The 27,658-nt window shown below is 39.1% G+C and overlaps 1 protein-coding gene across 1 annotated transcript in view; it reads right to left on the bottom strand.

The window, feature by feature from the left end:
- Window positions 1-27,658, bottom strand: part of LOC124595279 (putative U5 small nuclear ribonucleoprotein 200 kDa helicase) — a 115,118-nt gene that overhangs the window by 31,342 nt on the left and 56,118 nt on the right. Inside the window, exons 11-21 of the mRNA XM_047133957.1 lie at window positions 21,517-21,687; window positions 20,842-21,022; window positions 13,840-13,955; window positions 7,395-7,505; window positions 5,442-5,573; window positions 5,129-5,358; window positions 2,174-2,330; window positions 1,958-2,064; window positions 1,653-1,752; window positions 1,239-1,386; window positions 294-453 (exon numbers count right to left, since the gene is read on the bottom strand). Of these exons, the coding sequence (XP_046989913.1) occupies window positions 294-453; window positions 1,239-1,386; window positions 1,653-1,752; window positions 1,958-2,064; window positions 2,174-2,330; window positions 5,129-5,358; window positions 5,442-5,573; window positions 7,395-7,505; window positions 13,840-13,955; window positions 20,842-21,022; window positions 21,517-21,687 (1,613 nt within the window). The remainder of the gene's footprint in view (window positions 1-293; window positions 454-1,238; window positions 1,387-1,652; window positions 1,753-1,957; window positions 2,065-2,173; window positions 2,331-5,128; window positions 5,359-5,441; window positions 5,574-7,394; window positions 7,506-13,839; window positions 13,956-20,841; window positions 21,023-21,516; window positions 21,688-27,658) is intronic.

The following is a 27,658-nucleotide window of genomic DNA, read 5'->3' as shown; positions in this document are numbered from 1 at the left end:
GCACCAACATCTCTCCACGCGTTAGAAAAATATAAAAAGCTCTTCCCTCCTGAGAAAGGAACTTGTACAAATGCTTATACTTTCATTTTTTGATTACACTGACCCGGCAAGGCGCGCGCGCGCCCACACACGCCCACACACACACACACACACACACACACACACACACACACACACAGAGAGAGAGAGAGAGAGAGAGAGAGAGAGAGAGAGAGAGAGAGAGAGGGGGGGGGGGGGGGGGAAGGGGGAGGGTAGTGACAACAAAAATTGTGGATTTAGCAAAATTAACTTACCTCTCCCAGGGGAAATTTTTCTTCTCAATTTTTTTCACTATTTCTTCAGGCATTTTACGGAACTGTCTAAGAGGTGACATAGACTGCCACATTCGCCTGTCAACCATCTTACATAACGACAAAGCTTTATCTGCCAACTGTGCCCAACCACGGTACAACACTAAAAATCAAAAAAGTAATTAGGTTTCCACACATAAAAAAATGTATTTTTTGTTATGAAGACGTCAATTCTTGGCACAATTTTCTAATACAGTCTAGTTCTAGAAAAAGGGGGGGGGGGGGGGGAAGAAAAGATGTAAGCAGATTCAGAAAATTCATGGTGGAACTGTAAATTAAATGCAGCATGAGAAAATAATGCACAGTTCTCAACACTGATACAGCAGTAGGAAACTGAGTATTTAATACATAAAACGAATGAGTAATGAATGAGTAGGAGATAAATCTGGCAATAATGAATTGATGAGAGGGTATAGATGCATTAATTAACAGTTTCAAATACATTAAAAGATAGTATGACTAAAGGAGACACAACAAAAGAATGATTATCCAATTATGTTACAGACAAGTCCCAAAGAAATGCAGATGCCCGGTTTCTACAAGTTACACTGGTAATAATATACAATGATACAAGAATAAAATCATAGTAGCCAAAGGTGATACGCAAAATACAAACACAAACCAAATGGCGTCAGTTCTTCAAGAAAATAACTAATGAATGAAAAAATAGAAGTAGTTTAGAGAATGCAAATCCTGACAGGGATGGGTAAAAAGTAGAAAAAATGTACTTTACAAGAAAGAGTTAAACAGAAATTAAAAAAGGTGCCATAATTACGTTTCAGATTCACGGTGGGGGAAGCTGCAGAAAGAGATATGAATACTGATGGAAAATATTTCTAGATTCTGAAAATATGACACTAAAATCCAATAAACATCACAGAAAATTACCTATTTCAAAAATAGCACGCATCAGCCGTGCAGCTGACTGTGTAACATACACCATATCTGACATTAAAGCAAATCCTTCAAGTTTCAGCTGAGAGATGTATGCTTGCAGGAGCACATTAACTTTTGCACTAGGTTCTTCTATGCTCTCCTGTGTACATAAAAAAAATCAGACATATTAAAATGCTTATAATACTATCAAATACAATGCAGTGATTATACCGGAATTCAAAGACACATTTGAAACCTTTGTGTTAAATATGGAGTTTCACTCACTCAAATCACACTGCACAAAATATTCTGGGAAGAAAAGCATGTACTACAGTACGTAACACATAGAAAATGCTGTGATTTATCTTTTCAAATGATTATTCTTCTTATTTGCTGAGTTCTTCATTGAAATAATGTAAAACATACCTTAATTGGGATGGGTACTCGTTCCATGAGCTTCTGTAACTCCAGTTTCTCTTCTTCACGAACTGTGATATTCTTGAACTCTCCAGACAAAGAAAACACCCTAAAAGAAAGGTTATTCCATTAAAATGTGTCAAAATCGAAAACTGTGGGACAGTTATGTAACAGTAATCATGAATCAGGAAGCATGCCACCGTAATTCTGTAAACACTATAAAACATATTTTTTTCCCTACTCCCCCCAACAGTAGTTCAAAATGGTTATAAATTGCCAATAATCATAAACCTCACATCTGCGGGTAGAATTACCTGAAAAGTTCAATTTCACTGAGGGTTGGCTTTAGAAGCTGATTATATGTTGACATTGTTTCATGTGTACAATAGTAATGACTTGAAATTCGACCAAGTTCAGTTACCTGCAAAACATAGTACAAAATTACTATTCATTGTCTCATTTAAACATTGAGGTCCTTTGATATGTCATATTTACAGCTTATTTTAGTGAATAAAATTATAGGGATATACCTGAAAGTGACCTGTTTTCCTATCATATTTTATAAGACCACTACGATCCAAATGTAAAGCTGCCGTGTGGATGAGATTTGCCCTGTGTTGCACAAGTAGTGGATCTTCCTTCACTGTATCATGGGAGATACCATACAGAGTTGGAGCTCGTAAAAGCCTAAAACAAACCACTGAATTATAATTTTCACAATTTAACTATTTAAAATAACAACAAAGTAATTACAAGATTCATTCCTAATAATTTTGAGAGAGAAATGCAAATTCCAGTATTTATAAAAAAAAAAAGGAGTTGTCAAATATACTCAGATACTTTCCTCTAAGTTGTATGTATTGATATAAATATGTAAAGACCCCATGTTTGGCTGGCTTGGGAAACTTGTTGGGTAACACTTTGTGACTGGAATTATCAAAAGGATAGTTGCTACTCACCATATAGCAAGGATGCTGACTGGCAGACAGGCACAACAAAATGACTGTCAGAAAATGAGCTTTCGACCAACAACGCCTCGTCAGAAATAGACAACATACACACACACACAGTCACGCAAACACAACTCACACACATGACCACAGGACTGTAGCCACATGTGTGTGAGTTGCGTTTCTCTGTAGGTTGTCTATTTCTGACAAAGGCCTTGTTGGCTGAAAGCTCATTTTCTGACAGTCATTTCGTTGTGCCTATCTACGACTCTGCATCCCCATTCTAAATTATAGCTTCATTAGGAAAGATCCAGACCAAAACAGGAAAAAATAATTTTTTTAAAGTAGTCAGGAAATTGAACATCTATTTAAACACATCAAATTTAAATCTGTCAAGCATCACTAACAGAATACCAAATGTTGCATATTTTACTCCTGGCTTGGATGATCGCTGTATGAAGACTCTCGTGCCACGTATTACACACAGTTTCACATCCAATCCCTAAAAAACTTCAAAGTGTTAGTAAAATCCAACAGTTGGCAGCAACAACTAATGCTCTGTACACACATTAAATTCCTCTTTAAAGTGATTTTTTTTTGTATCTCAATTTGTCGAACTACTAAAAAACCTTAGCCACAAAAAGAAAAGAAATGCAAACTGCATTTGGTTAAGGGACTGATTCCCATTAAACTGCATTCAAAATTTTAAAAGACTCCAATTTCAACTCCATGACTGATAGGTAAAGATACTATTTACAGGTTGGCACAGAGAAAAAAGATTTTGCAAAGAACAGTACAGTGTGTACTATCGGATGTTGGCAATGCTTTCTTCAATCTGTTCTTGAGCTGGACAAGGCTTGTTGGTCTAGCATGCTGCACAACTCTCTTCTGCTGTTCCCATAAAAAGCTGTCACAGACTGACATGTCTAGAGACTTGGACAGCCACGCAATGTCAGCATTCCCCCAAATTAAGTGATCCCCAAACAAATGGTTCACTGCAACCATAGATAGTCAGGCAGTGTATGACATGGCTTCATTTTGTTGAAACCAGATCTGCTGAATGTCAAAATTTCGAAGAGCATGGAGCCTTGTAGCCAAAAATGTTTCTTTGTTGAAATAACGTTCAGTCAACACACTGCCACCAAAGCCTCCTTAACTTTCAAAGAAGGGCCTGTCACCAGAAGACAGGACAGTGCACATGGCACAGTACCACTGTGTAATGGATGCTGGTGAAATGTGACAGGATTTATTTGTACCCGGTAACATTTGTTCTGCTTATGTACATGACCACTTAGATTAAAATGGCCTTCAACTGATATCCAAAAATTTTCACATAAGTTCGCATCCTCACTGATTTAACCAACAGGTATATGCACACAAAATTATTAAGTTTCAGTTCAGTTCTGGAACAGACAGAAGTTTATGAGGATGAAGCTCAAGACTATCAAGTATTATTTGCACACACTGACAACCAATCCTCAATGATGGGGCAAAGTTTCGCACCAATCAATGATGATTCATTACCACTGTAGCTTGCACAGCATCAACATTTACGGGGCTTCATACAAGACAACACACATCCATGATGTTGCTTCCCCCCCGTCCCCTCCTTCTGTGGGACCAAACTACTGAGGTCATTGGTCCCAAGGTTTGCACACTACTTAATCTAACTTGAACTAACTTATGCTAAGGACAACACACACACCCATGTCCAAGGGAGGACCTTAACCACCGATGGGGGGAGCTGAGTGAATCGTGGCAAGGCACCTCAGATTACGTGGCTACCCTGCATGGTCTTTGCACTGGAAATGTGGATATTGAAGAAAAGCACACGAGCAGGACACAGGGTTGAGAGACGACATTTTAAAGACAGATAGCCCCCAATTGGTTTCAATCCAGACCACACTAGAAATTCTGGGTGAACATAAAATGAATGTGCTCTCAATGACATGTTTTAAAACATAGTTTGTACACATGGTGTGTTGGCAAAGGAGTGCCATTAATATTGATGAACTGCCCCACAAACATTAGTGTCACAGATGATATAGTTTTGACTTTATGCACTAGGAGTGTTGCTATCACATTGTCATGAGACTGCCCATGAACTGAAGTAAGTAGGTGAATCATGCCTGGGGGGGGGTCACCAAATGTTGCCTAAGTCTGGGATAGTGTAAGGAACAAGATGATGGGAAAAATAATAAAAGAGATGCCCACATAAGAGATTGCAAGAGAGACAGGGTTACAATAGTACGGACGTGTTACAAGAGTGAAGGTTGGTAGGAAGCCGTGACAACCTCATGAAATGACCACAAGACACAAGACCACAAGAAAGACCATGAGGTGGAGGCAGAGTTGGAGAGAAGTAATGTGTGAAGAAGAGAAGTGAAGATTATGGCAGAGAGGAGAGGGAAGAATGGTGGGAGGACAGGAAAAGATGGAGGGACTTCTGATCCAAGCTAACCAAGCCAGAGGCTGGAAACTGAAGAAGAAAAGGAAGAGCAGGAGGAGGAGGAGGAGGAGGTGATGATTACTGACCTTATATACAAATACGTGTATCCCAGCCATGTTACAGCATCTTTGACATTCTGTATTGTGCCAAGAACAATCTCAGCATTCAACATGTCAGGTAATTTGCTGATCATTTGTGACTCTATAGGTAGCTGTTGATTCAAAAGTGACAAATAGTACTGAAGTTCACTGTGATTCGTTATCAGAACACCCTCACCCTTGGTGTCATACTGTGGTCTCCCAGCACGTCCCAACATCTGCGGAAAAAGTTAAACACAATTATAAATATAGCAAACACATTTAACCTCCCTAAGAACAAGACAAAGTTCTATGTTCTTACCTGGAGCACGTCCAGAGCACCAAGTTCAACCCAGCGCCCCTTCTCAGGGCTGTAAACCTGTGTGCCTTTAATGATGACAGTGTGAGCAGGAAGATTAACTCCCCAAGCCAGTGTTGCTGTGGAAACAAGTACCTGGAATTTTGATATAAAAAGAATAAAGCTCTACATATGAACAGGTGTAGCTGGTAAGAAAGAAAAAGAAATGGAAGCAACAAACAATGTGTATGATATCTGTTTTCTTTTAGCACAACATGAACAGTAACCTGCATGAATGACAGAAACACACACACACACACACACACACACACACACACACACACAGGCGTGTGCTTGTCCGCACGCACATACAACTCGCATACACATGGAAACTGTTGTCTTCAGGCCCTGGGTGTGTGTGTGTGTGTGTGTGTGTGTGTGTGTGTGTGTGTGTGTGTGAAAGCATATTACTGTTCCATTCTGCATTTTGCATTGTTGCAATAAGAAACTAAAATTCTAAGAGAAAGACAAGACATTCTTGGCGTAGGGAAACACAGTGATAATCTTTCAATTTTTTAAGTTATATACACTGCCTGACAAAACAAGTGCAGCATCTGGAAGGGGAGCAGAAAACAAAATGAAACTCCACAGCTGAGATGATATGTGATACTGTTTCAATGATTACAATGTTGAGTGAAATTTGCAAAGAACTTGGCAGCATGAGCCCACTTATCAGTATGATGTTGCCTCCCCCCCCCCCCCCCCCCCATCCCCATGCATGAACTGAGTCAGTTGGAAAGGGGTCTAAAGCCATTGTACCAGGGTGTCTAAAGTCGTTGTACCCTTTCCTGAGGCAATGTTACCACAACTGTTGTAACTGGTCCTGGATGTCATAGATACTGGCTCTGATACGGAATTGATGACCGAGCTGATCACACACATGCTCCATCAGAAAGAAATATGGTTTGTGTTGTGGTGTTAACTGTAACCTACACATGGGACAGTAATTGCCTAGCCCAAATGCTGCTAGCCTCTGAACAAAGGTGTGGGACAACACAGAATTTTGCAGAGAGTCCATTACTTGTTCTTGCATGGCAGGTGCAGATGTGAAGGGGTTACCATGTACTTGGTGCACAATACAGTGATCCTCCTTTGTGAGGGTTAGATGTGTTTGACTGAAACCTTGACAACCAGAATGTCTGCTCACATGTTCCCATACAGTCCAACATCGGGCCACTGTTGTGTCTGAATGCCCCACAAATCTAGGTATTGCATGATCTGATCAGCTGGCCAAATGAGGTCCCTTTCAAATGCTGATAACGCTGTCTCACTTGAGTATGTGGCACCTTCATGACCTTCACAGTGATCACTCAATATTGATGCTGTTGAGGCCTAGCAACTACACTACACACCAGCAATACTAATGCACTCTTGTGACCATTCTACCTATCACAGCAAATTGCAACTCTAATCATATACATATTCATCGATGTTGTGTCATGTACAAAGACATATTGACATGTGGCCATGTGTTCTGGGTGCTTCACTTTTTTTGTAAGGCAGTATATTTCAGCTGCACGTTAGAAGTGCCCCCCCCCCCCCCCCCACACACACACACACATGCACACTTATTGCTGTTGAAAAATCAACTTTTCAGAGATACGCCTCACTGGGAATGTGCAGGCAGGAATAAGATGTGTAACACAAAGAAGTGCTGACACTTAAGGATACTAAATTCTGAATGAATTCACAGCTTCTATTAAAACTCACTCCTTCTTCTCCCATGTCACTTCTTACCTTCTCATGGATGACATAGCTTAAAAACTGCTCTTCAGAATTGCTGTCTATCATACTTTCGGGTTTTTGCACAGTGTACAACATTTCATCTACGTTTACTGATTTCTGAAAGAAGTAGTAACAGCATGGTACATGCTATTAACAATACAAAAGTTTATTAATTTGAGCACAGTATTTTACCTGAATATGTCGATCAGCAAACAGATCTTCAACAAGAGTTCTGTCAACACGAGTCATCCCAGCATGATGGATGGCAAATCCGTATGGCAGTAGATCTTTCAGCTCATTGTTCTAATAAAAGAGCAGGATAATCATCAGAAGTATGTAATTTATTATAAATAAACAAAATGATCTCAGTTTTGAGTACCATGTAATGACAAAAAACTCCACATATTCCTTCACTGCTTCAGAACTGTCAGTTTATAATATTGTTATGCAACTGTGAAACATGACATATATAGTGTTGTCTAACAAAAACTATTGCAAACTTTTTTTTTCTTTTCTCGTGCTATAATATTAATCTCTCATGACACTTTTCTACACTGGCAACAATTTTTTAACTTCATTCTCCCCTCTCTTAATAGTATAATCACTTTGTCATCAACATCATCTTCACCACCACCACCACAATCATCACTCCCCCCTTCCAATCCTATAAATTTAGGTCTTTTAACCTGATACTGTTACTGCCACTTCTCTTCTCCTCTTCTCTTCTAGAACAGCTTTGTCAGGTCAGAAATATTTTAAATTCTAGTCTTGCTAATGGGTCATACTGATATGCAGATTTGGCTACCTCACATTATTGCACGTGCTGAAGGAATCTGTGCCTACTTTACTTTTCATGTTATGTGTAAGCTTAAACAAAAACACCAAAACTTGTTCAACTGTTTTATTTTTTATGACAATTTTTACCCAGACCTAACATCCATCAGGAAGGCTGCAGCTTTGGTTCTCTACATGGATGTTTTCACACTAAACAGACTTGTGTAGAGGTTCTCTGTATGGATATTTTCACATTAAAACAGTTTAACATTTAATCATAATATTGCACCTTATCTGCACTTACATCTAATGTTCCACAATGCACATCACAGTATGTATAACAGAGGATACGTTGAGTCCCCTTTTAATTTCTCCTCTTTCCTGGGCCATTTGTGAATCATGAGTGGTAAGGACAACTACAGTAAAAGTCCAATATATTGCAAATTCAGATATAACACAATGTAAAAATCTTGTTACAATCTACATTAAGTGTTTCTGTAACGTGTCTCTGGCCAGCTTTTAAAACTGTCACTGGACAGAAACCTGAACACACATTTCATGATTAACACTGTGACACTATCAACAACGTATCTACATAACAATGTTTGAAAATAATCGAAATGAGTACAGCCATAATTCACTTCATTTGGAGTCTAGATTTTCTTGTGGTTGTTATAGTGTCCCAGAAACAAAAAGCATATTCTTTGAGTGCTAAAGTGAAAATTATTATTTACATACAGAATGGCTACACAAAATCCAGTTTAGTCGCATCTGAAGAAACAATCGAAAGGTGGATGAAACAAGAGAATAAACTTAGAAGTTTTGTAAACACAACTGAAAAAGATGTCTAAACAGACAGAAAGAGGATGACACAAAAAATTGGTTTTCAGTAATGCCAAAATGTGCTACTTTCTGGACCGATTCTTAAAGCTCATGCTGAAAAATTTCTCTCTGATCTACATGGCAGCGAACATTTCATTGACTCTGATGAATGGTATCCTAAGTGGAAATGCCAAGGAATTTGCCAAATAAGCACTGAAGGAGCAACAAGGTCTTTTCATGGTGAATCTGCTTCACAATTTCCTGATATTCTATGGTAAATAATGGCAGGTGAAAACTTAAATGGACATAACATGCATAAGTGTGATGAAACGGAACTTTATTATGGACTGCTTCCTACCAGAACTCTCGATGTAAGAAATTCAGGAAATAAGACTGCTTTCAAAACGAAGAAAGATAGAATTCCCCCTCTACCTGGGCTCTCTGGCACAAACATCAGGTAGCCATAAGACGAAACTTTTTTATAAAGGAAAAATTACAAGCCTAAGATGTTTCAAGCACATAACCATGTCATCATTACATTCACTAACATGTATTCAAAGAATGCCTGCATGACATGCGACATCATCATGTGGCACAAGAAGAGTTTCTTCCACCAGTGACAAAGCACCTACAATCACTTAAGCAGAGAGACGAAGCTCTGCTAATCCTTGATCATTGTTTAGCTCATCCACTTCTTGATGATTTGCAGTCAAAAGAGGGAAAACTAAAAACTTTGTTTTTGCCTAGAAGCACAATGGTATAAATTCAGTCAATGGATCAGGGTATCAAACAAGCATTTAAGGCTCATTGTTGCAGGGAACTCCTCACATCAATACTAAATTCTGATGATGAAAGAAAATATCCTGAAATCTGTAAATCTGAAAACTGGCATATATTCAGCTGACCACTGTTACAAATTGCTGGAAACGTTCCGTAAAAGAAAATGCAACAGATGAAGAATGTTGTAAAATAGAGTTCAGAAGCAGTGGCATCCAGTCTCCACATGATGTTCTGCAGGGCAATTCTGAACTCGAAGGCACGAAACTGCTGGGCAGCTGTCGACAATGACTAACCGATTGCAGCAATCATAGACAACAAAAATATAATTGGTGCTGTATGACATGAATGCGGTAAATCGACCGAAGATGAGGATGAGGATGAAGAAGAAGAAGAAACAACAGAAGATGCTCCCAGTACCTGTGAAGTATTGGATAATATAATGAAAGTTAATATACAGATGTAGTGACAAAGTGAACCAAATCATAGTCAGTTGAAACTGATAAGCATAAAACAATGCACATGAAGGAAAATGCCTAAAATGACCCACCACAGACAGCTGACTGACTTCTTTTAGGCAGCGGAAAAATGAGCGTACAGAATCATAAATAATCATATATTTTGCAGTGTATTTTATGTTCAGTGTTGCAGTATGGTATTTTATTTGGAACTACTTTAGTGTTATTGTTTGGTTTTCATTTGAATGAAGTTCATCTCATTGTTGTACTAGAGAATGTTTTTACATATTTTACTTCTAACATTCTTTAAACACATAGTACAGTAAGAGGCATCTATTCCACTTTGGATTCCATCTGATACACTAAAGATATTGATAATCTATTTTCACTCTGACAAATGGTCGCTAGCCTTATGCAGTTTTTTGCTCCTAAATAGTAAAAATATAAACAAATTTTATACACTAAATTTGAACAAACCACATATACCAAATTAAATTTGGCATATGTCTCAATACATCTGACATATGCAGATTCTGATTCCACTGTACCTCATTCAAATCTTCAAGAAGGGAATTTACAATTAATGGAGTATTTACTACCTCCACAAAACATATCACTGTTGTGAGAAGCAAAAAATTCCACGCGGTGTGTATTTCACTTACCGCAAGAACATCAGAAGAGTCTAATTACAAATGCATTTTGCATATGTACATTCATACATACAAACCTCATTTAAACTCACTCTCTCTCTCTGCCAGAAATTTCTAATTACATGCTTTCCTTTTCATACTTCAAGATTTCCATATGTTTTGGCCCTCATCACTATAATAACTTTTTGGCTTTGTTTTAAATGACTGTGAAGATTAAATGATCCCACTTGTAGCATATGATTGCCCACACAAGCTATATGTGAGTCTTTTTTGATCCCCCACTCTTTGAAGAAAACTGTCATAAACCCAAACTCCATTATGAAACATTTAAAAATAATTATTTTCTGAAACTTTCTGTGTGCCGGACCAAGACTGGAATTCAGGACCCTTGCCTTTCGCAGACAAGTGCTCTACCAACTGAACTACCAAAGCACGACTCATGACTCACGACCCGTCCTCACAATTTTACTTCCGCCAGTACCTCGTCTCCTACTGACCAACCTTCACAGAAGTTCTCCTGCACAACTTGCAGGCGTAGCACCGCTGGAAGAAAGGATATTGCAGAGACATGGCTTAGCCACAGCCTGGGGGACATTTCCAGAATGAAATTTTCACTCTGCAGTGGAGTGCGCGCTGATTTGAAACTTCCTGGCAGATTAAAACTGAGTGCCAGACAGAGACTCAAACTCAGGACCCTCGCCTTTCGCAGGCAAGTGTTCTTTAATCTGCCAGGAAGTTTCAAATTAGCGCACACTCCACTGCAGAGTGAAAATTTCATTCTGGAAATGTCCCCCAGGCTGTGGCTAGGCCATGTCTATGCAATACCCTTTCTTCCAGAGGTGCTAGTCCTGCAAGTTTTGTAGGCAAACTTCTGTGAAGTTTGGAGGGTAGGAGACAAAGTACAGGGTTATTACAAATGACTGAAGCGATTTCACAGCTCTACAATAACTTTATTATTTGAAATATTTTCACAATGCTTTGCACACACATACAAAAACTTAAACAAAAACTTAAAAAGTTTTTTTAGGCACTCACAAATGTTCGATATGTGCCCCTTTAGTGATTCGGCAGACATCAAGCCGATAATCAAGTTCCTCCCACACTCGGCGCAGCATGTCCCCATCAATGAGTTCGAAAGCATCATTGATGCGAGCTCGCAGTTCTGGCACGTTTCTTGGTAGAGGAGGTTTAAACACTGAATCTTTCACATAACCCCACAGAAAGAAATCGCATGGGGTTAAGTCGGGAGAGCGTGGAGGCCATGACACGAATTGCTGATCATGATCTCCACCACGACCGATCCATTGGTTTTCCAATCTCCTGTTTAAGAAATGCCGAACATCATGATGGAAGTGCGGTGGAGCACCATCCTGTTGAAAGATGAAGTCGGCGCTGTCGGTCTCCAGTAGTGGCATGAGCCAATTTTCCATCATGTCCAGATACACGTGTCCTGTAACGTTTTTTTCGCAGAAGAAAAAGGGGCCGTAAACTTTAAACCGTGAGATTGCACAAAACACCTTAACTTTTGGTGAATTGCGAATTTGCTGCACGAATGCGTGAGGATTCTCTACCGCCCAGATTCGCACATTGTGTCTGTTCACTTCACCATTAAGAAAAAATGTTGCTTCATCACTGAAAACAAGTTTCGCACTGAACGCATCCTCTTCCATGAGCTGTTGCAACCGCGCCGAAAATTCAAAGCGTTTGACTTTGTCATCGGGTGTCAGGGCTTGTAGCAATTGTAAACGGAAAGGCTTCTGCTTTAGCCTTTTCCGTAAGATTTTCCAAACCGTCGGCTGTGGTACGTTTAGCTCCCTGCTTGCTTTATTCGTCGACTTCCGCGGGCTATGCACGAAACTTGCCCGCACGCGTTCAACCGTTTCTTCGCTCACTGCAGGTCGACCCATTGATTTCCCCTTACAGAGGCATCCAGAAGCTTTAAACTGCGCATACCATCTCCGAATGGAGTTAGCAGTTGGTGGATCTTTGTTGAACTTCATCCTGAAGTGTCGTTGCACTGTTATGACTGACTGATGTGAGTGCATTTCAAGCACGACATACGCTTTCTTGGCTCCTGTCGCCATTTTGTCTCACTGCGCTCTGGCGGCAGAAACCTGAAGTGCGGCTTCAACCGAACAAAACTTTATGAGTTTTTCTACGTATCTGTAGTGTGTCGTGACCATATGTCAATGAATGGAGCTACAGTGAATTTATGAAATCGCTTCAATCATTTGTAATAGCCCTGTACTGGCGGAGCAAAATTGTGAGGATGGATCATGAGTCATGCTTGGGTACCTCAGTTGGTAGAGCACTTGCCCGCAAAAGGTAAAGGTCACGAGTTCGAGTATTGGTCTGGCACACAGTTTTTATCTGCCAGGAAGTTTCAAATCAGCAAACAGAGTGAAAATTTATTCTGGGAATTATTTTCTGATTGTGAATACAATACTTTTCTCAGACAAAGCATGTTTGCAGGATGCATTCGAGCATTTACAAAAACTTCAAAGTGCATGTGACCCTGCATGGTACATAAAGTATATGCAGCTTCAATATCTGCCTGCTCCCTTTCATCAAATGACTGCCCCATCAGCTCCCTTTGGCCTCCTGTTATAACACTGTAGATAACCGCAGGGACCACACAAGCTGACTACACTCTGTACACTGTAGATAACTGCAGGGACCACACAAGCTGACTACACTCTGGACAAATGCCTGCTGCCTCCTGTTCCAGCCAGGCCCACAAGTTGCTCGTCACCTACTACAATAGTATTCGAGATAACTGGGCAGAGTACACTTTTGGAAACTCTGAGTTACTTGCTGGTAAACTGGATCCACTGACGAGCTCAAGCATCAACTTGAATTTCTCAGATTTTTACTGTCATAGTCATCTCATAAGACATATGAGAGAAGAATGAACATTTCTCCCTACTCTTCTCGGAATGGAGAGTCTCAGAATTCAAACAGTAAAGTTTGTATGATGCATCACAGCTGCACGTTAAGAACAACATACCGATTTCTATGGGCAATATGAATCTCAGTTTAAGCTGAAAATTTCTTATGAATAAAATCGTAACACTAAAAAGTTACAAAAATTAAATGTGAAACACACTGCCTTGAGTTGGTGTTCTTTGTTCAATGCAAAATTAATGTTACACTTACCTTAACTTGTTCTGCTTCTGTTCTCAGAACCTCCATGGAGGCAGATCCTTCTCTTAGAAACTGACCAAGTGTATCCTTCTCAAGGCACATGTCCCTTATAGCCCTTGCTGTCTTTCCTTCATAATAACAAAAAAACAAAGATACACACTGAAACTGAGATGGTGATGGCAAATTACAAAACTGGCTAGCATAAAGTTTTATTGACCAACTGCATAAAACAATTCACAAGTCAAAAGCTTCTGACAAGCAGATGAGACTTTCAAGAAAATTAGTACTTCAATAGGAATAAAGAGTATTTCATGAACAAGATTAATATTTATTGCTAACTGTATTTATTGCTAACACTCAAGAACGATGATAGGAAATTGACTATTAATGAAAGTTTAATCAACGAATGTGGAAATATAACTGTTAAGTGATATACATGAAACAGTTTTACTATTTGGGAGTGTTGATTGACGCTATAACGGAGTTTCAAATCGGGAAAAAAGGCCAAGAAGGAAGACTGCAGTTTAATGTGCAGTCAAGTATATGGGCACAGACCGATTCACTATAAATCACACGAACAAAGAATGATAGGAAGAAAAAATTTGAGCATATCACAAAATTAATACAGTGATTAAAATGATGTGGCAAAGGATTAGAAATAAACAAATTACATTTGAACCAATTAATTGAATAAAAATAATAATAAACATTTCACTAAAATTTAAAAATAAAAAATTTCAAACCACCTGAGAAAAGATTCAAAACTACAACCATGTTGCTCGTCAAGAAAATATCTTAACCAATAACACCTTATTTTTATGGCTGTAGAGCAGTTGTCGTCAGACTACTACCCGGGGGCCGCATGCGGTTCAAATCAAATACTCATACAGCCTGTGGTTTTCAGTTGTATACTGTAATATATTGCATCTAGCAGTTAACAGCCAAATCTAAAAATGTCAACTAACATTCAGCCCTTCTTAAGAAGATAGTTTTCCTGCTCAGTAACAAACAAAAATACTAATAGAGACTGCAATGTTTTAAAGTGAGTTTAATTTTAACTGACACTGGTGAATTCAGCGGTGAGCTAAGTAAGGTCAGCTATTTATCTAAGGTGATACCAGAGTTATTAGTAGTATGATCACAGTGGGGCTGGAGGATGTCAGAAGAGGAAGCTTTTATCGTTTGTCTTCCACTACTGACAACTCACAGGCATGCACAACTTGTACCACTCAGCAGCTATGGTATAAGTTTTGACAAAGAAGTAATATGCATTTGTGAAAGTGCATTACACAGCCGGCCATCTTCAAAAGCAGTACCGACTGAGGTGACACAGTGGTTAGCACACTGGACTCTAATTCAGTGAAACAACGGTTCAACCCCCTGGCCAGCCATCAAGATTTACGTTTCCCGTAATTTCCCTAAATTGCTCCAAGCAAATGCTGTTATGGTTCATTTGAAAAGCCTACAGATAATTTTCTCTCCCATCCTTGAAACAATCCGAGCTTGTGCTCCTTCTCTATTGACAGTGTTGTTGACACTCCAATCTTTCCACTCCTCCTTGAAATGCAGCACTTATTTGTTAATTAATTAAGGATGTTGTAATACAATGCAGCAAGCAGAAGAAAACTACCATTTAAATCATTTATCAAACCTCTGTGATAGTTCTCATATTCAATAGTCCATTTAAGTATGACTATGGACACTATCATTAGTCAAAGTCATTCGCACGTGTAGAAAAACCAACACTTCACCATGCAACTATGGTGTCAGAACTCTTAGATCACTGTGAACTGGCAGCAATCAGAAATAGCGAACAGTCGAGACAAAGTGTTCCAAATGGTGCTGACTTTTAACAATCAGTACTTGGGGTCCAGCGGCCAACTTATTGCACCCTTACTATAGTCGCAGCACAATTTATGTAGGTTTACCTATTAATACCTTCTTCTATGGGCCATTGACCTTGTCGGTGGTGGGGAGGCTTGCATGCCTCAGCAATACAGAAAACTGTACCATAAGTGCAACCACAACGGAGGGGTATCTGTTGAGAGGCCAGACAAGCGTGTGGTTCCTGAAGAGGGGCAGGAGCCTTTTCAGCAGCTGCAGGGGCTACAGTCTGGATGACTGACACATTTGGCCTTGTAACATAAACCAAAACGACCTTGCTGCGCCAGTATTGCAAATGGCTGAAAGCAAGGGGAAACTACAACCATAATTTTTTCTGAGGGCATGCAACTCTATTGTATGATAAAATGATGATGGCACCCTCTTGGGTAACATAGTCCAGAGATATAACAGTCCCCCATTTGGATCTCTGGGTGGGGACTACTCAGGAGGATATCATTTTCAGGAGAAGCAAAGCTGGCATTCCACTGACTGGAGAACAAGATGTTATATCCCTTAATTGGGCAGGTAGGTTAGAAAATTTACAAAGGGATATGAATTGGTTCAAGTTAGATATAGTGGGAACTCATGTAGTTTGTAGGCAGGAGGAACCAGACTTCTGTTCAGGTGAATACAGGGTTATAACTACAAAAGCAAATAGGGATAATGCAGGTATAGGTTTAATAACGAATATGAAAACAGGCATGGGAATAAGCTGCTATGAACAGCATAGCGAATGCATTATTGTAGCCACAATAGACATGAAGCCCTCATCCGCCACAGTAGTACAAGTTTATATGCCAATTAGTTCCACTGATGATGAAGAGAATGAAGAAATATACAATGAGATAAAAGAAATTATTCACCCAGTGAAGGGAGACAAAAATTTAATAGTGATGGGGAACAGGAATTTGACATTAAGGAAAGGAAGTGAAGAAAAGTAGGTGAATATGCAAAGGGTGAAAGGAATGAAAGAAGAAGCCACCTGGTAGAGTTCTGCACAGAGCATAATTTAGTCATCGTGAGCACTTGGTCTAAGAATCATGAAACAAGATTGTATACATGGAAGAGACCTGGAGACACCAGAAGGTTTCAGACTGATTACATAATGGTAAAACCTACATTTCGGAACCAGCTTTTAAACTGTAAGACATTTCCAGGGGCAGATTTGGACTCTAATCACAATTTATTGGTTATGAACTGTAGATTAAAACTGAATAAATAGCAAAAGGTAGGAAATTAAGGATATGGGACCTGGATAAACTGACTAAACCAGAGGTTGTTGAGGGTTTCAGAGGGAGCATTAGGAAATGATCAACAAGAACAGGGAAAAGGAATACAGTAGAAGAAGAACAGGTAGCATTGAGAGATGAAATACTGCAGGCATCAGGTGATCAAATAGGTAAAAAGATCGGGCCTAGTAGAAATCCTTGGATAACAGAAGAGATACTGAATTCAGCTGATGTAAGGGAAAAATATAATAATGCAGTAAATGAAGCAGTGAAAAGCAATACAAATGTCTAAAAAATGGGATAGCCAAGAAAAGTAAAATGGCTAAGCAGAAATGGGTAGAGGTCAAATGTAAGGATTTAGAAACATATCATTAGGGGTAAGATAGATACAACCAACAGGAAAATAAAAGAGGCCTTTGGAGAAAAGAGAACCACCTGTATGAATATCAATAGCTCAGATGTAAAACCAGTCCTGAGCAAAGAAGCTGAAAGGTTGGAGGAGTACATACAGGGTCTATTCATGGGAAAAGCGTTATGAAACGGAAGAGGGCGTCGATGAAAATGAGATGGGAGATATGATGCTGCAAGAAGAATTTTACAGAGCACTGAAAGACCTAAGCCGAAACAAGCCCTGGGAGTAGACAACGTCCTGTCAGAAGTACTGATAGCCTCGGGAGAGACAGCCATGACAAAACTCTTCCACCCCATGAGCAAAATGTATGAAACAGGGGAAATACCGGCAGATTTCAAAAGGAATATAATACTTCAAATACCAAAGAATACAGGTGCTAACAGGTGTGAATATTACTAAACTATTAGTTTAATAAGTCATGGTTACAAAATACTGACACAAATTCTTTACAGAAGAATGGAAAAACTGGTAGAGGCTAACCTTAGGGGAATATCAGTTTGGATTCCAGAGAAATGCAGCAACATGTGAGGCAATACTGACCCTATGACTTCTCAAACATGGACAATAAACAATTTAGATAAGAAGACAATAGAAGGTTTTGAAACGTGGTGCTACAGAAGAATGCTGAAGATTAGGTGGGTAGGTCACGTAACATACGAGCAACTACTGAATAGAACTGGGTTTGTGTCACAAGCTGACTAGAATAAGGGACTGGTTGGTAGGACACATTCTGGACTTCAAGAGATCACCAATTTAGTACTGGAGGGAAGTGTGGAGGGTAAAAATCGTAGAGGGAGACCAAGAGATGAATACAGTAAGCAGATTCAGAAGGATGTGGACTGCAGAAGTTACTTGGAGATGAAGAGGCTTGTACAGGATAGAGTAGCATGGAGAGCTGCATCGGACTGATGACCACAACAATAACAACAACACAAATTAATAACAAGATCGATACATATGTGGCCTGAGGACCCACCCTACAATGTCAGTAAAGACTCTTGAGGAAAAAAGTCTGATGACTGCTGCTCTACAGAATCACAAGAAATTCTTTTTCATCAATTACTCAGAAACAAGGGCCCAATTTGATGAATGTCTTGCAGGGTTTGATACCTGGGACACAAATCTACATCACGTCAATGCCACTCTTGGGGACCTACCATTAGAACTGAATTTACACAGACTATGAATAGTGCCTAAGGAGAAAACAGTAACCACCAGTCAAGAAATTTCTTATATTCTATTTCACAGTGTATGGTCGCACATTACTGGTTTTAAATTCTTAGCAAGTCATCATCAAATGATTCAAATACATTATATACTAACTCAAACAAAATGGCCAAGTGAGCTCATTTCTTTCAAGTTCCACCTAGATGCTACTGCCTCTTAATCTCATTCACTGAACATATAAATCTATTTGTTTCAGCTGTCATTTGTACTTCAGTAATGATTGTTGTCATTACTGTCCTATGGCCACTTGTACCACTTTCAATGTGGACATCCTCAAAGAGGTCAGGTCTATTTGTTGACATTAGATAGAAAAAATTTATGTCATGAACTGGTCTCCAAAATATCTGTTCTAAGCATTTTTCAGAGAGAGCATATTGTATTGTTTCACATACTATTTACTAAACTGTAATTATACCAATTGATTGTTGGATGATTCAAATCTCCTTTAATTATAACAGTGTGATTGGGGAAGGTACGTATTAGTGAGCTGAGATTTTCTCTAAAGATTTCTGTGAACAAGCACAATACATACAATAAATATCATAGTTCCTATACCCGTTTCTTGCAAAAGAAAAGAGCTATTGTTGTTGCTAAACCAGTGGCTTAATCATGTTAGCTATTAGAGAGCAAGTTTGTTTTCTGGCATTACATCTGTTAAATGGTCACTATAAAAGTATGAACCCTAGCAAAACGTTTTTGCTTAAGAGACTGACAATTTTGTACTCTTATCATTTAATCTTCAACACTCCATGGGATAATTACACTTTGGACTGTTCTGTTCCTCAGCTTTGCTGATGTTTGAGTTACTGCAAATAGTCTTGCCTTCCTCAATATTTTTCTCAAATAGTCTTACTACACAAAATTATTTCTCAACTAACAGATATCACAAAATGTTATTTATCCATCTTCCTACAAATTATATGGTCAATATTAGTTTTCATGTGTTTCTGCACTTTCAGAAAGCCATCTTATCTTTTATTACTACTACTACTACTACTACTACTACTACTTCACCCATATACAAGGTGTGATTCAGAAGTTTCATGACTGATTCATTTCTGAGTAGGGGAGTGCGCACGGACCGGTTCCGCAGGGTGGGGAAAGTAGTGGGGAGTCTCAGGGAATGAACCGACGCTGCGGCAGTTGCCTCTGGAACCCTGGAGAGTGCGCAACGCTTGCAGCGCAAGTGCGCGTTATTGAGCTCGGTCGAAAAGTGGGAGATGCGGAAATGGAGCAGCACTTGGAGCAGCGTTATGCGATTAAGTTTTGTGTGCGACTGAACAAAACTGCCACTGAGACTCTTGCTATGGTTCAAGAGGTGTTTAAGGAAGAAGCCACATCTCATGCAATGGTCTTCATGTGGCACAAACTTTTCAAAGAAGGCTGTGGGAATGTTGAAGATGACGACCGCTCTGGGAGGCCATCATCAAGCTGAACGGATCAAAATCTGCAGAGTCTGTGGGAACTGTTAAACAATGACCATTGTCTTAGTGTGAGTACTACACCGCTTGAGGGATCAAGTTCGCCATGTCTGCCCGGCAATCAAGGGCGACTGGATTCTTCACCAGGACAACACACTCGCTCACACGTCACATGCCACCGCCTAAGTTTTGGTCAAGTTCAATGTGAAAACACTACCGCAGCCACCCTACAGCCCCGACTTGGCTCCAAGTGACTTTTTTCTCTTCCCCCGAATCAAGACAGGCCTAAAGGGAAGCGATTCAACTCCAACTATGCCATCCAGCAGGCTTCGATGAGAGCCCTTGACAGCATGACGTCCAAGGCCTTCCAGAAGGGCTATGAACAGTGGAAGACATGCTGGCAGCACTGTGTTGATGCTGAAGGATCATATTTTGAATTTTTGTATTTAAATGTCCAATAAATTTCTAGTTCTGAGTTAAGTCTTGAAACTTTTGAATCACACCCTGTATCTTATTACACAAAGAAATATCATTGTAGCCACACTGTAGTTTTTAAATAAGGAAGATTGTACTTCTGAAGAACCAAGAACAATTTCTATTTTTCTGAAAATTTGTGAGATTCCCCCTCCACATACATTTTTTATTTGTAAGAAAAGCTTTTAGAATAACATTAACAATCAAAAACTAAATTACTTTACACAGTATACCACAGGTTATTCGCTGATAAATATAGTTTCAAAATGATTTTTAACATGTATCTTGGCTTTTCAGGACAGGCAATTTCTATAACACGAACGCTTATTATTACATGTCATGAAAAGAACAGTATCAAACATGTTACCTGTCTCTTTGCGTGAATGTACAAACACAAGGACTTGATTACGTCCTGCATGCTCCATCACTTTTTCATAAACAATTTCATTCATGACCTGGAATCTCTTTAGAGCCTTCTTTTCTGTAACTCCAATATACTGTTGCTCAAGAGCAACAGGGCGAAAACTGTTGTCAAAATAAAACAAACCCTGAAACATAATTACTTTATTAGTAGTTGTAGTACCGTTGAATTCCATTACAAGTGACAATTGCCATTACTTATGCATTCATTTTCGAATTACAATGAACTATTTAGAAGTTATTAGATAAGCAGATAATGTATGAATGGGTTTTTGTAACCATTTGTGAGAAAAGTGATGAGAAGGAATAAGATAGTAACCGGAAAGAGGAGGGGCCAAGGAGGTAGAGGGAGATGGGAAAGAGCGTGAGTGAATGAGTGAGTGAGTCAGAGGGAGGGGAGGGGAGGGGAGGGGAGGGGAGGGGAGAGGAGGGGAGGGGAGGGGAGGGGGAGAGGGGGGATGTGGCTAGCGGAGCTGGATGGACTTTTAGGTCTCTCTTTCACTGAGAGCTGACACAGGGCAATATGTGTTAGAGGAAAGGGCAATGACGGTGCACCACATCTATAAACACAAAGGTGTTTATGTTCAAATGAAGATGTAGATGTTTTGATTTGTCAGCTTACCGTTTCATGTTTGACTCTTAAAAACTTGGCAACATCTTGATAGTTTGGTAAAGTTGCACTCAAGCCAATTAAACGGACGTCTTCCTGTGTTGTTTCAATATTACGGATTGTTCTTGCAACAAGTGCTTCCAGCACTGGACCTCGCTCATCATGCAAAAGATGAATTTCATCCTGAAGAGAAAATGAGAATAATTTTATTCACTTCGCTTTCATGACACTATCAGCGAGCTGTACAAAATTAAGAACACACACACACACACAAATCATACCTCTACAATTACATTGCACTGGCACAGTGTAACCATACTGGTGTGTGTGTGTGTGTGTGTGTGTGTGTGTGTGTGTGTGTGTACAGACACATTCTGACCCCCCCCCCCCCCCCCACACACACACACGTAATAGGGTACTAAAACAATCTGTACATGGTTAAATGTCCAATAAAAAGAGTAAAAAGAGATGAGAGTGTCTGAATACAGTACGGTACCATTGACCGCCTTCAGAACTTCTTGAAAAAGCAGTTTTGCCTACACCACAGTGACTTACCAAAGAAATGTAATATGATCTAACAAAAGGAATGCAAAACAATTTAATGAAGTTCCTGTATTAAATATATTGTTAATGAACTTTCTTTTATCTATTCCTTTTCCCACACAATTTGGAGATTTTAAAAATTAAAGACATGAAGTGTCAGCTGAAGTATTAGCCAGGCACGGGATTTATGAAAAAAATGATACTCAATGGAAAATGGTTGTTGGCGAACCATATCAAATTAATGTGTGAACTACATTTTAGAGAAACAGTGCAGAAAAATTGAAACACAGAACAAAATAAGGAAAACTGAAACAATCACATATAAAGCAAACTGCACAAACACTATAATTTGAGGAATACTTTTCAGGGAAAAAAAGGTTTGACAACGGTTAAGTGTCCAGGTGATCAGAACCACTGTACCAATGAAGAAATGTAATGCATAATAATAAGAATGTATGCATACTGCTACAAACTAGTTATGTTCATCATAGTAATGGATAAAATACTAGGAAGTAGAATGTTTCTTAGAGCATGATCATGAACCTTGAAAAATATTTTCAGAAATTGATGTTACTGATCACTAATGCTTATATTTTGCTGGAAAAAATCTTGAGCAAATGAGGAGAGAGAGATAAAAAGCAAAACAGTAATTTTAAGGCCTGAGGGAACGACGTCGTTTAAGAAGTATTCAATATTATAGGGGGAAAAAAAAGAAAAAAAGAAAAAAAAAAAAAAAACGCAAGATGAGAGGAGCGTGTAAGTGAAAAAGGTATGTTCCTGACAGGTAAAATAGGACTGCATGGGCACACAGCATAAAGAGTAAAAACATAATCAATACAGGATTAAGTACTTGAGAGCACAGATATAAGTAAAAATACGCTGATACTGATTTAACAATACACACAAATTGGTAGAAACAAAGGTCCAGTACCTTCTAGTTTAATGAGCAACCTACTGAAAACAGCATGCTTTGATTCCTGATCTCTAACATTGAATAAAATTTCATGGCTCTGGATGCAGAAGCCCCAGCTGTATTTTCCAAGTGGAAATGATGTGAAGAAAGGAAAGTTACACATCCCACTGATACTGAAGTCAGGAGAGAGAGAGAGAGAGAGAGAGAGAGAGAGAGAGACCATGAGTCCAGTTGTCTAACACTGGGGAAGGGAAGTGACCACAGCCTTGTTCTTAAGAAACAAGGTAAAAGACAAGTGATTAGCAACACATTGATGACTTGGTCATTTGGAATGGAGCAATTGCCAGGGCAGGGCACGGTTGGAGAAGGGAAAGAGCCATGTCCTTTCTAAGGAACCATCCCTACATTTGCCTTGAGTGATGTACTGAAGCTACACAAAAGCTAAATCTGATCATTGCCTGGAATAAAAAATACGATCCTTCTGCATGTGAGTCTGATGAGCTAACCACTGCTCATCCAGTATCTTATTCAAAAAGATATCCCAGATTTCACCAGAAATGTTTTAGGGAAACCAACAAACAAACCACATCAAGATACCAGGCCATGGAGCGAAGACACAAAGCAGGGCTAACTGTTATCTATGGATTCATTTCAGACTGTCATAAACTCAAACACGTATACAAAAAAAGAATGCGACTCACTACGAAATTCAGTTCTTTCAAACAACAAAATAAAATGAGAACATTTCACCGTATGGAGCTTTCATTTTGAGCAAACATCATATATCAATATGAAGCACGGGAACTGAGGGGGAAAGTGGGAACAGATGACTACAGTAAAATGATATGAGTACAGTATTACTATTTCTTAGGTTAGACTATTCTACATACTTGTTAGTGACAAGTAAGGTTTACTGACATTAGTTAAAGTAACAAAAGGGTAGTTTCAATCACACTGAGCATGGCTGATCTAAGGAATTATTCAAAATAAATAAAAGTTTACATACAGCATTTATAAAAAGCACACATTGAAACAACAAAAGATTTTACGAAAAATCTCAGAAACATAGCTGTTACCTATTGGCATATGAATACTCAGCAAAGAAAACATGAAATTTTTTGTAATTTGGTACATACAAGGTGACAATCGTTGAACTATATGGAAGAAAATGTAAATGATGCTGTCGTTGACCTTCTGAATGGGTGTTTTCAGCTGAGCAATGGTTTTGAGGTGGTTGCTGTACACCTTGCCTTTAATTCAGCCCCACAAAAAGGAGTTGCACGTGTTCAGATCCAGAGAATATGGCAGCCAATCGAGGACCATGCCAGTGACATCAGGGTACCTGAGGGCCAGAATGTGGTCCCCAAGTGTTCCTCCAGGTCATCAAACGCTCTCCTGCTTTGATAGGATTGAGCTACATCTTGCCTGAACCACATCTTGACAAAATCAAGGTCACTCTGAATAACAGGTATGAAATCATCTTCCAAAACCTTCATGTACCATTCGCTAGTCACTGTGCCACTGAGGAATATCGCACCAATTATTTCATGACTGGACATTGCACACCACACAGTCACCCATTGAGGGTGAAGAGACTTCTCAATTGCAATATGCAGATTCTCTATTGCCCAAATGTGCCAATTTTGCATATTGACAAAGCCATCCAAATGAAAGTGGGCTTTGTTGCTAAACCAAACCACATTGCACATGCTAATTCTCATCATGTCCTGTGGCCAATCGTGCAGTTTGAAGCTGCTAATGCAAACCATTCAGAAGCTGTGATGATTTTACTTCATATAGTTCAATAACTGTCAGCCTGTATTAACTTCGGACATCAATCAAGGTGGGCCCACAATGGCTACAGTAAATATAAACTGAGAGCAGGTGCATTAGATACTGACAAAGGGCATGTCTTATGTTTATTCATGCTGGATGTATTTTCTAATAACAGATTATATAACCTGCTAATTCAGTTATGTGTATGTTGTTGACATCACAGGCCAATTCATGTTTATATTGCAAAGGCTGCTAAGCTCTCTGTTTTTCAGTTTGTGTATGAACAGTATTTCAACACTGCCAGCTCTCATGTACATGTGTAAAAATAGTATATTTGCCTACTAACGGCTTGGTTGCATAAAAAGTCATACAGCATGTAAAGAATGACTCTCCTCTAATGTTACGAACACATCTGGTAATGCTCTTACCATTGTGCTACCTTTGCGCTTGGGACTCTGAAGACGGAAATAATGCAGAAACTCATCACTGTATGATCAATAAAGTCATTCCTGACCTGCTGTACAATATTTATTTATTTATTTATTTTTTAAAGCGGCAGATCTATACCTAATTACTAGAATGACTGTTAGCCTCCTATGTAACTTTCTGTCACACTTTCATTAATTATTTTGTCTCGAGGTACATGTCTGCAGTCTTGGAACACTTGGAAAGTACATGCCACAGCATCATAACATGCCTCTAAAGAAACCAAAACAAAATGGCACAGTCCTGTGATAAAGTGGAGTATCATGGGGTAATTCATTTTCGACAGCAGCAGAAATATTGCAACCATATCAGGCCAATCCACGAGGCTAATGAAGTCATTTGGATTGGCCTGACACAGCAGTTGCTGTGAAAATCAAATTACTAGATGATACTCCACTCTCTCAGAGGTCTGTGTCATTTTCTTTTGGCTCCCGTAGAGGCGCAATACAATACTGTGGTACGAGGATTTCAATTTCCACCAGGGCCTACAAACGAACAAATAATTAATTGTGTAATGTTATCTTTTTCCCTCGAGATGATAACGACTGCCCCCCACCCATCCCACTCCTCATTGCCACCGTCTCCATCTTCTTAGACAGGCACGGTAACTGGATTAATAGGATAACTTGCTTCCCTATTTATTGCATTGACTGTTATTTAATTACTGCTTTTATTTATTACAAATTTTCATGTGGAAATTGCAACCAACCTTTCAATTTATGATAGCACAACTATGTACTTGTTGACGTATAGGCCATGCATATCTTTAGCAGCAATGATCAAATATCTGTGTATCTTTGATTCTAGCATGCTGTAACATGGTATTTTTTTTAAACCAATATAAACAGACATCAACTGAACCCCTTGCCCACGCCTAACATGTCATCCCTTAATTTATGTCCACTGCATCCATTGGAGTTTCACGTGGCTGATTTCTGCAGTTCACATGAATATAGACGCAATTCTAAAAACAAGACGGTTATGATGTACATTCTACACGTAAACTTTTATTTATCAAAGGATATATTCTAAGATCCACTACACCAAGTGTGACTGAAATGTCTTCCCATACACATATCTCACACCACGGAATAATCATTTAAAGCAGCAGTAATAATGATCACACTCCACATATGCATTTTCATCAAAACACCAGCAGCATGACAAATGCTTACAAACGAACAAATAATTAATTTGAGTCAGTCACATGTTTATTCCAAGAATCAACAGAAATTGATGCGCAGGCAAATCACCAGGTAAGGGGCAACAATTATAGTAGTGAGATACATCAAAATAGGAAATGTAGATGCAAGGCTACGATTAATTGAAGGAATGTTGAGGAAATATCATTAATCCACATTAAGAGTTGAATTTCCGATACCACATACACCAAAAAAATCAGGAAACATACCACTTCCTTCAAAATATGTAACACAATGAGAAAATCTGATGAATAAGAGCTCATATGAAGATTAATGGACAGTCATTTTTCCTACATGTTGTTGTTGTTGTGGTCTTCAGTCCAGTGACTGGTTTGATGTAGCTCTCCATGCTACTCTATCCTGTGCAAGCTTCTTCATCTCCCAGTACTTACTGCAACCTACATCCTTCTGAATCTGCTTAGTGTATTCATCTCTTGGGCTCCCTCTACGATTTTTACCCTCCACGCTGCTCTCCAATACTAAATTGGTGATCCCTTGATGCCTCAGAACATGTCCTACCAACCGATCCTTTCTTCTAGTCAAGTTGTGCCACAAATTTCTCTTCTCCCCAATTCTAGTCAATACCTCCTCATTAGTTATGTGATCTACCCATCTAATCTTCAGCATTCTTCTATAACACCACATTTTGAAAGCTTCTATTCTCTTCATGTCCAAACTGTTTATCGCCCATGTTTCACTTCCATACATGGCTATACTACATACTAATACTTTCAGAAATGACTTCCTAACACTTAAATTTATACTCAATTTTAACAAATTTCTCTCCTTCAGAAACGCTTTCCTTGCCATTGCCAGTCTACATTATATATCCTCTCTTCTTCGACCATCATCAGTTATTTTGCTCCCCAAATAGCAAAACTCCTTTACTGCTTTAGGTGTCTCATTTCCTAATCTATTTCCCTCAGCATCGGCTGACTTAATTCAACTACATTCCATTATCCTCGTTTTGCTTTTGTTGATGTTCATCTTATATCCTCCTTTCAAGACACTGTCCATTCCATTCAATAGCTCTTCCAGGTCCTTTGCTGTCTCTGAGAGAATTACAATGTCATCGGCAAACCTCAAAGTTTTTATATCTTATCATCATCATTATCATCATCATCAGTGTTCTGCCTAAAGGCAGGTTTTCACATGGTAGTTCTCCAGGTTGTTCGGGCTTCTGCCATCCTCTTTAGGTCTGCATAATTTCCTCTTCCCTTTATGTCGTCTATCA

The sequence above is a fragment of the Schistocerca americana genome, chromosome 2 (genome assembly GCF_021461395.2).
Source record: "Schistocerca americana isolate TAMUIC-IGC-003095 chromosome 2, iqSchAmer2.1, whole genome shotgun sequence".
NCBI classification, from domain to species: Eukaryota; Metazoa; Arthropoda; class Insecta; order Orthoptera; family Acrididae; genus Schistocerca; species Schistocerca americana.
Note: the sequence above shows the minus strand (reverse complement) of the source record. Positions and strands in the feature narration are given on the sequence as shown.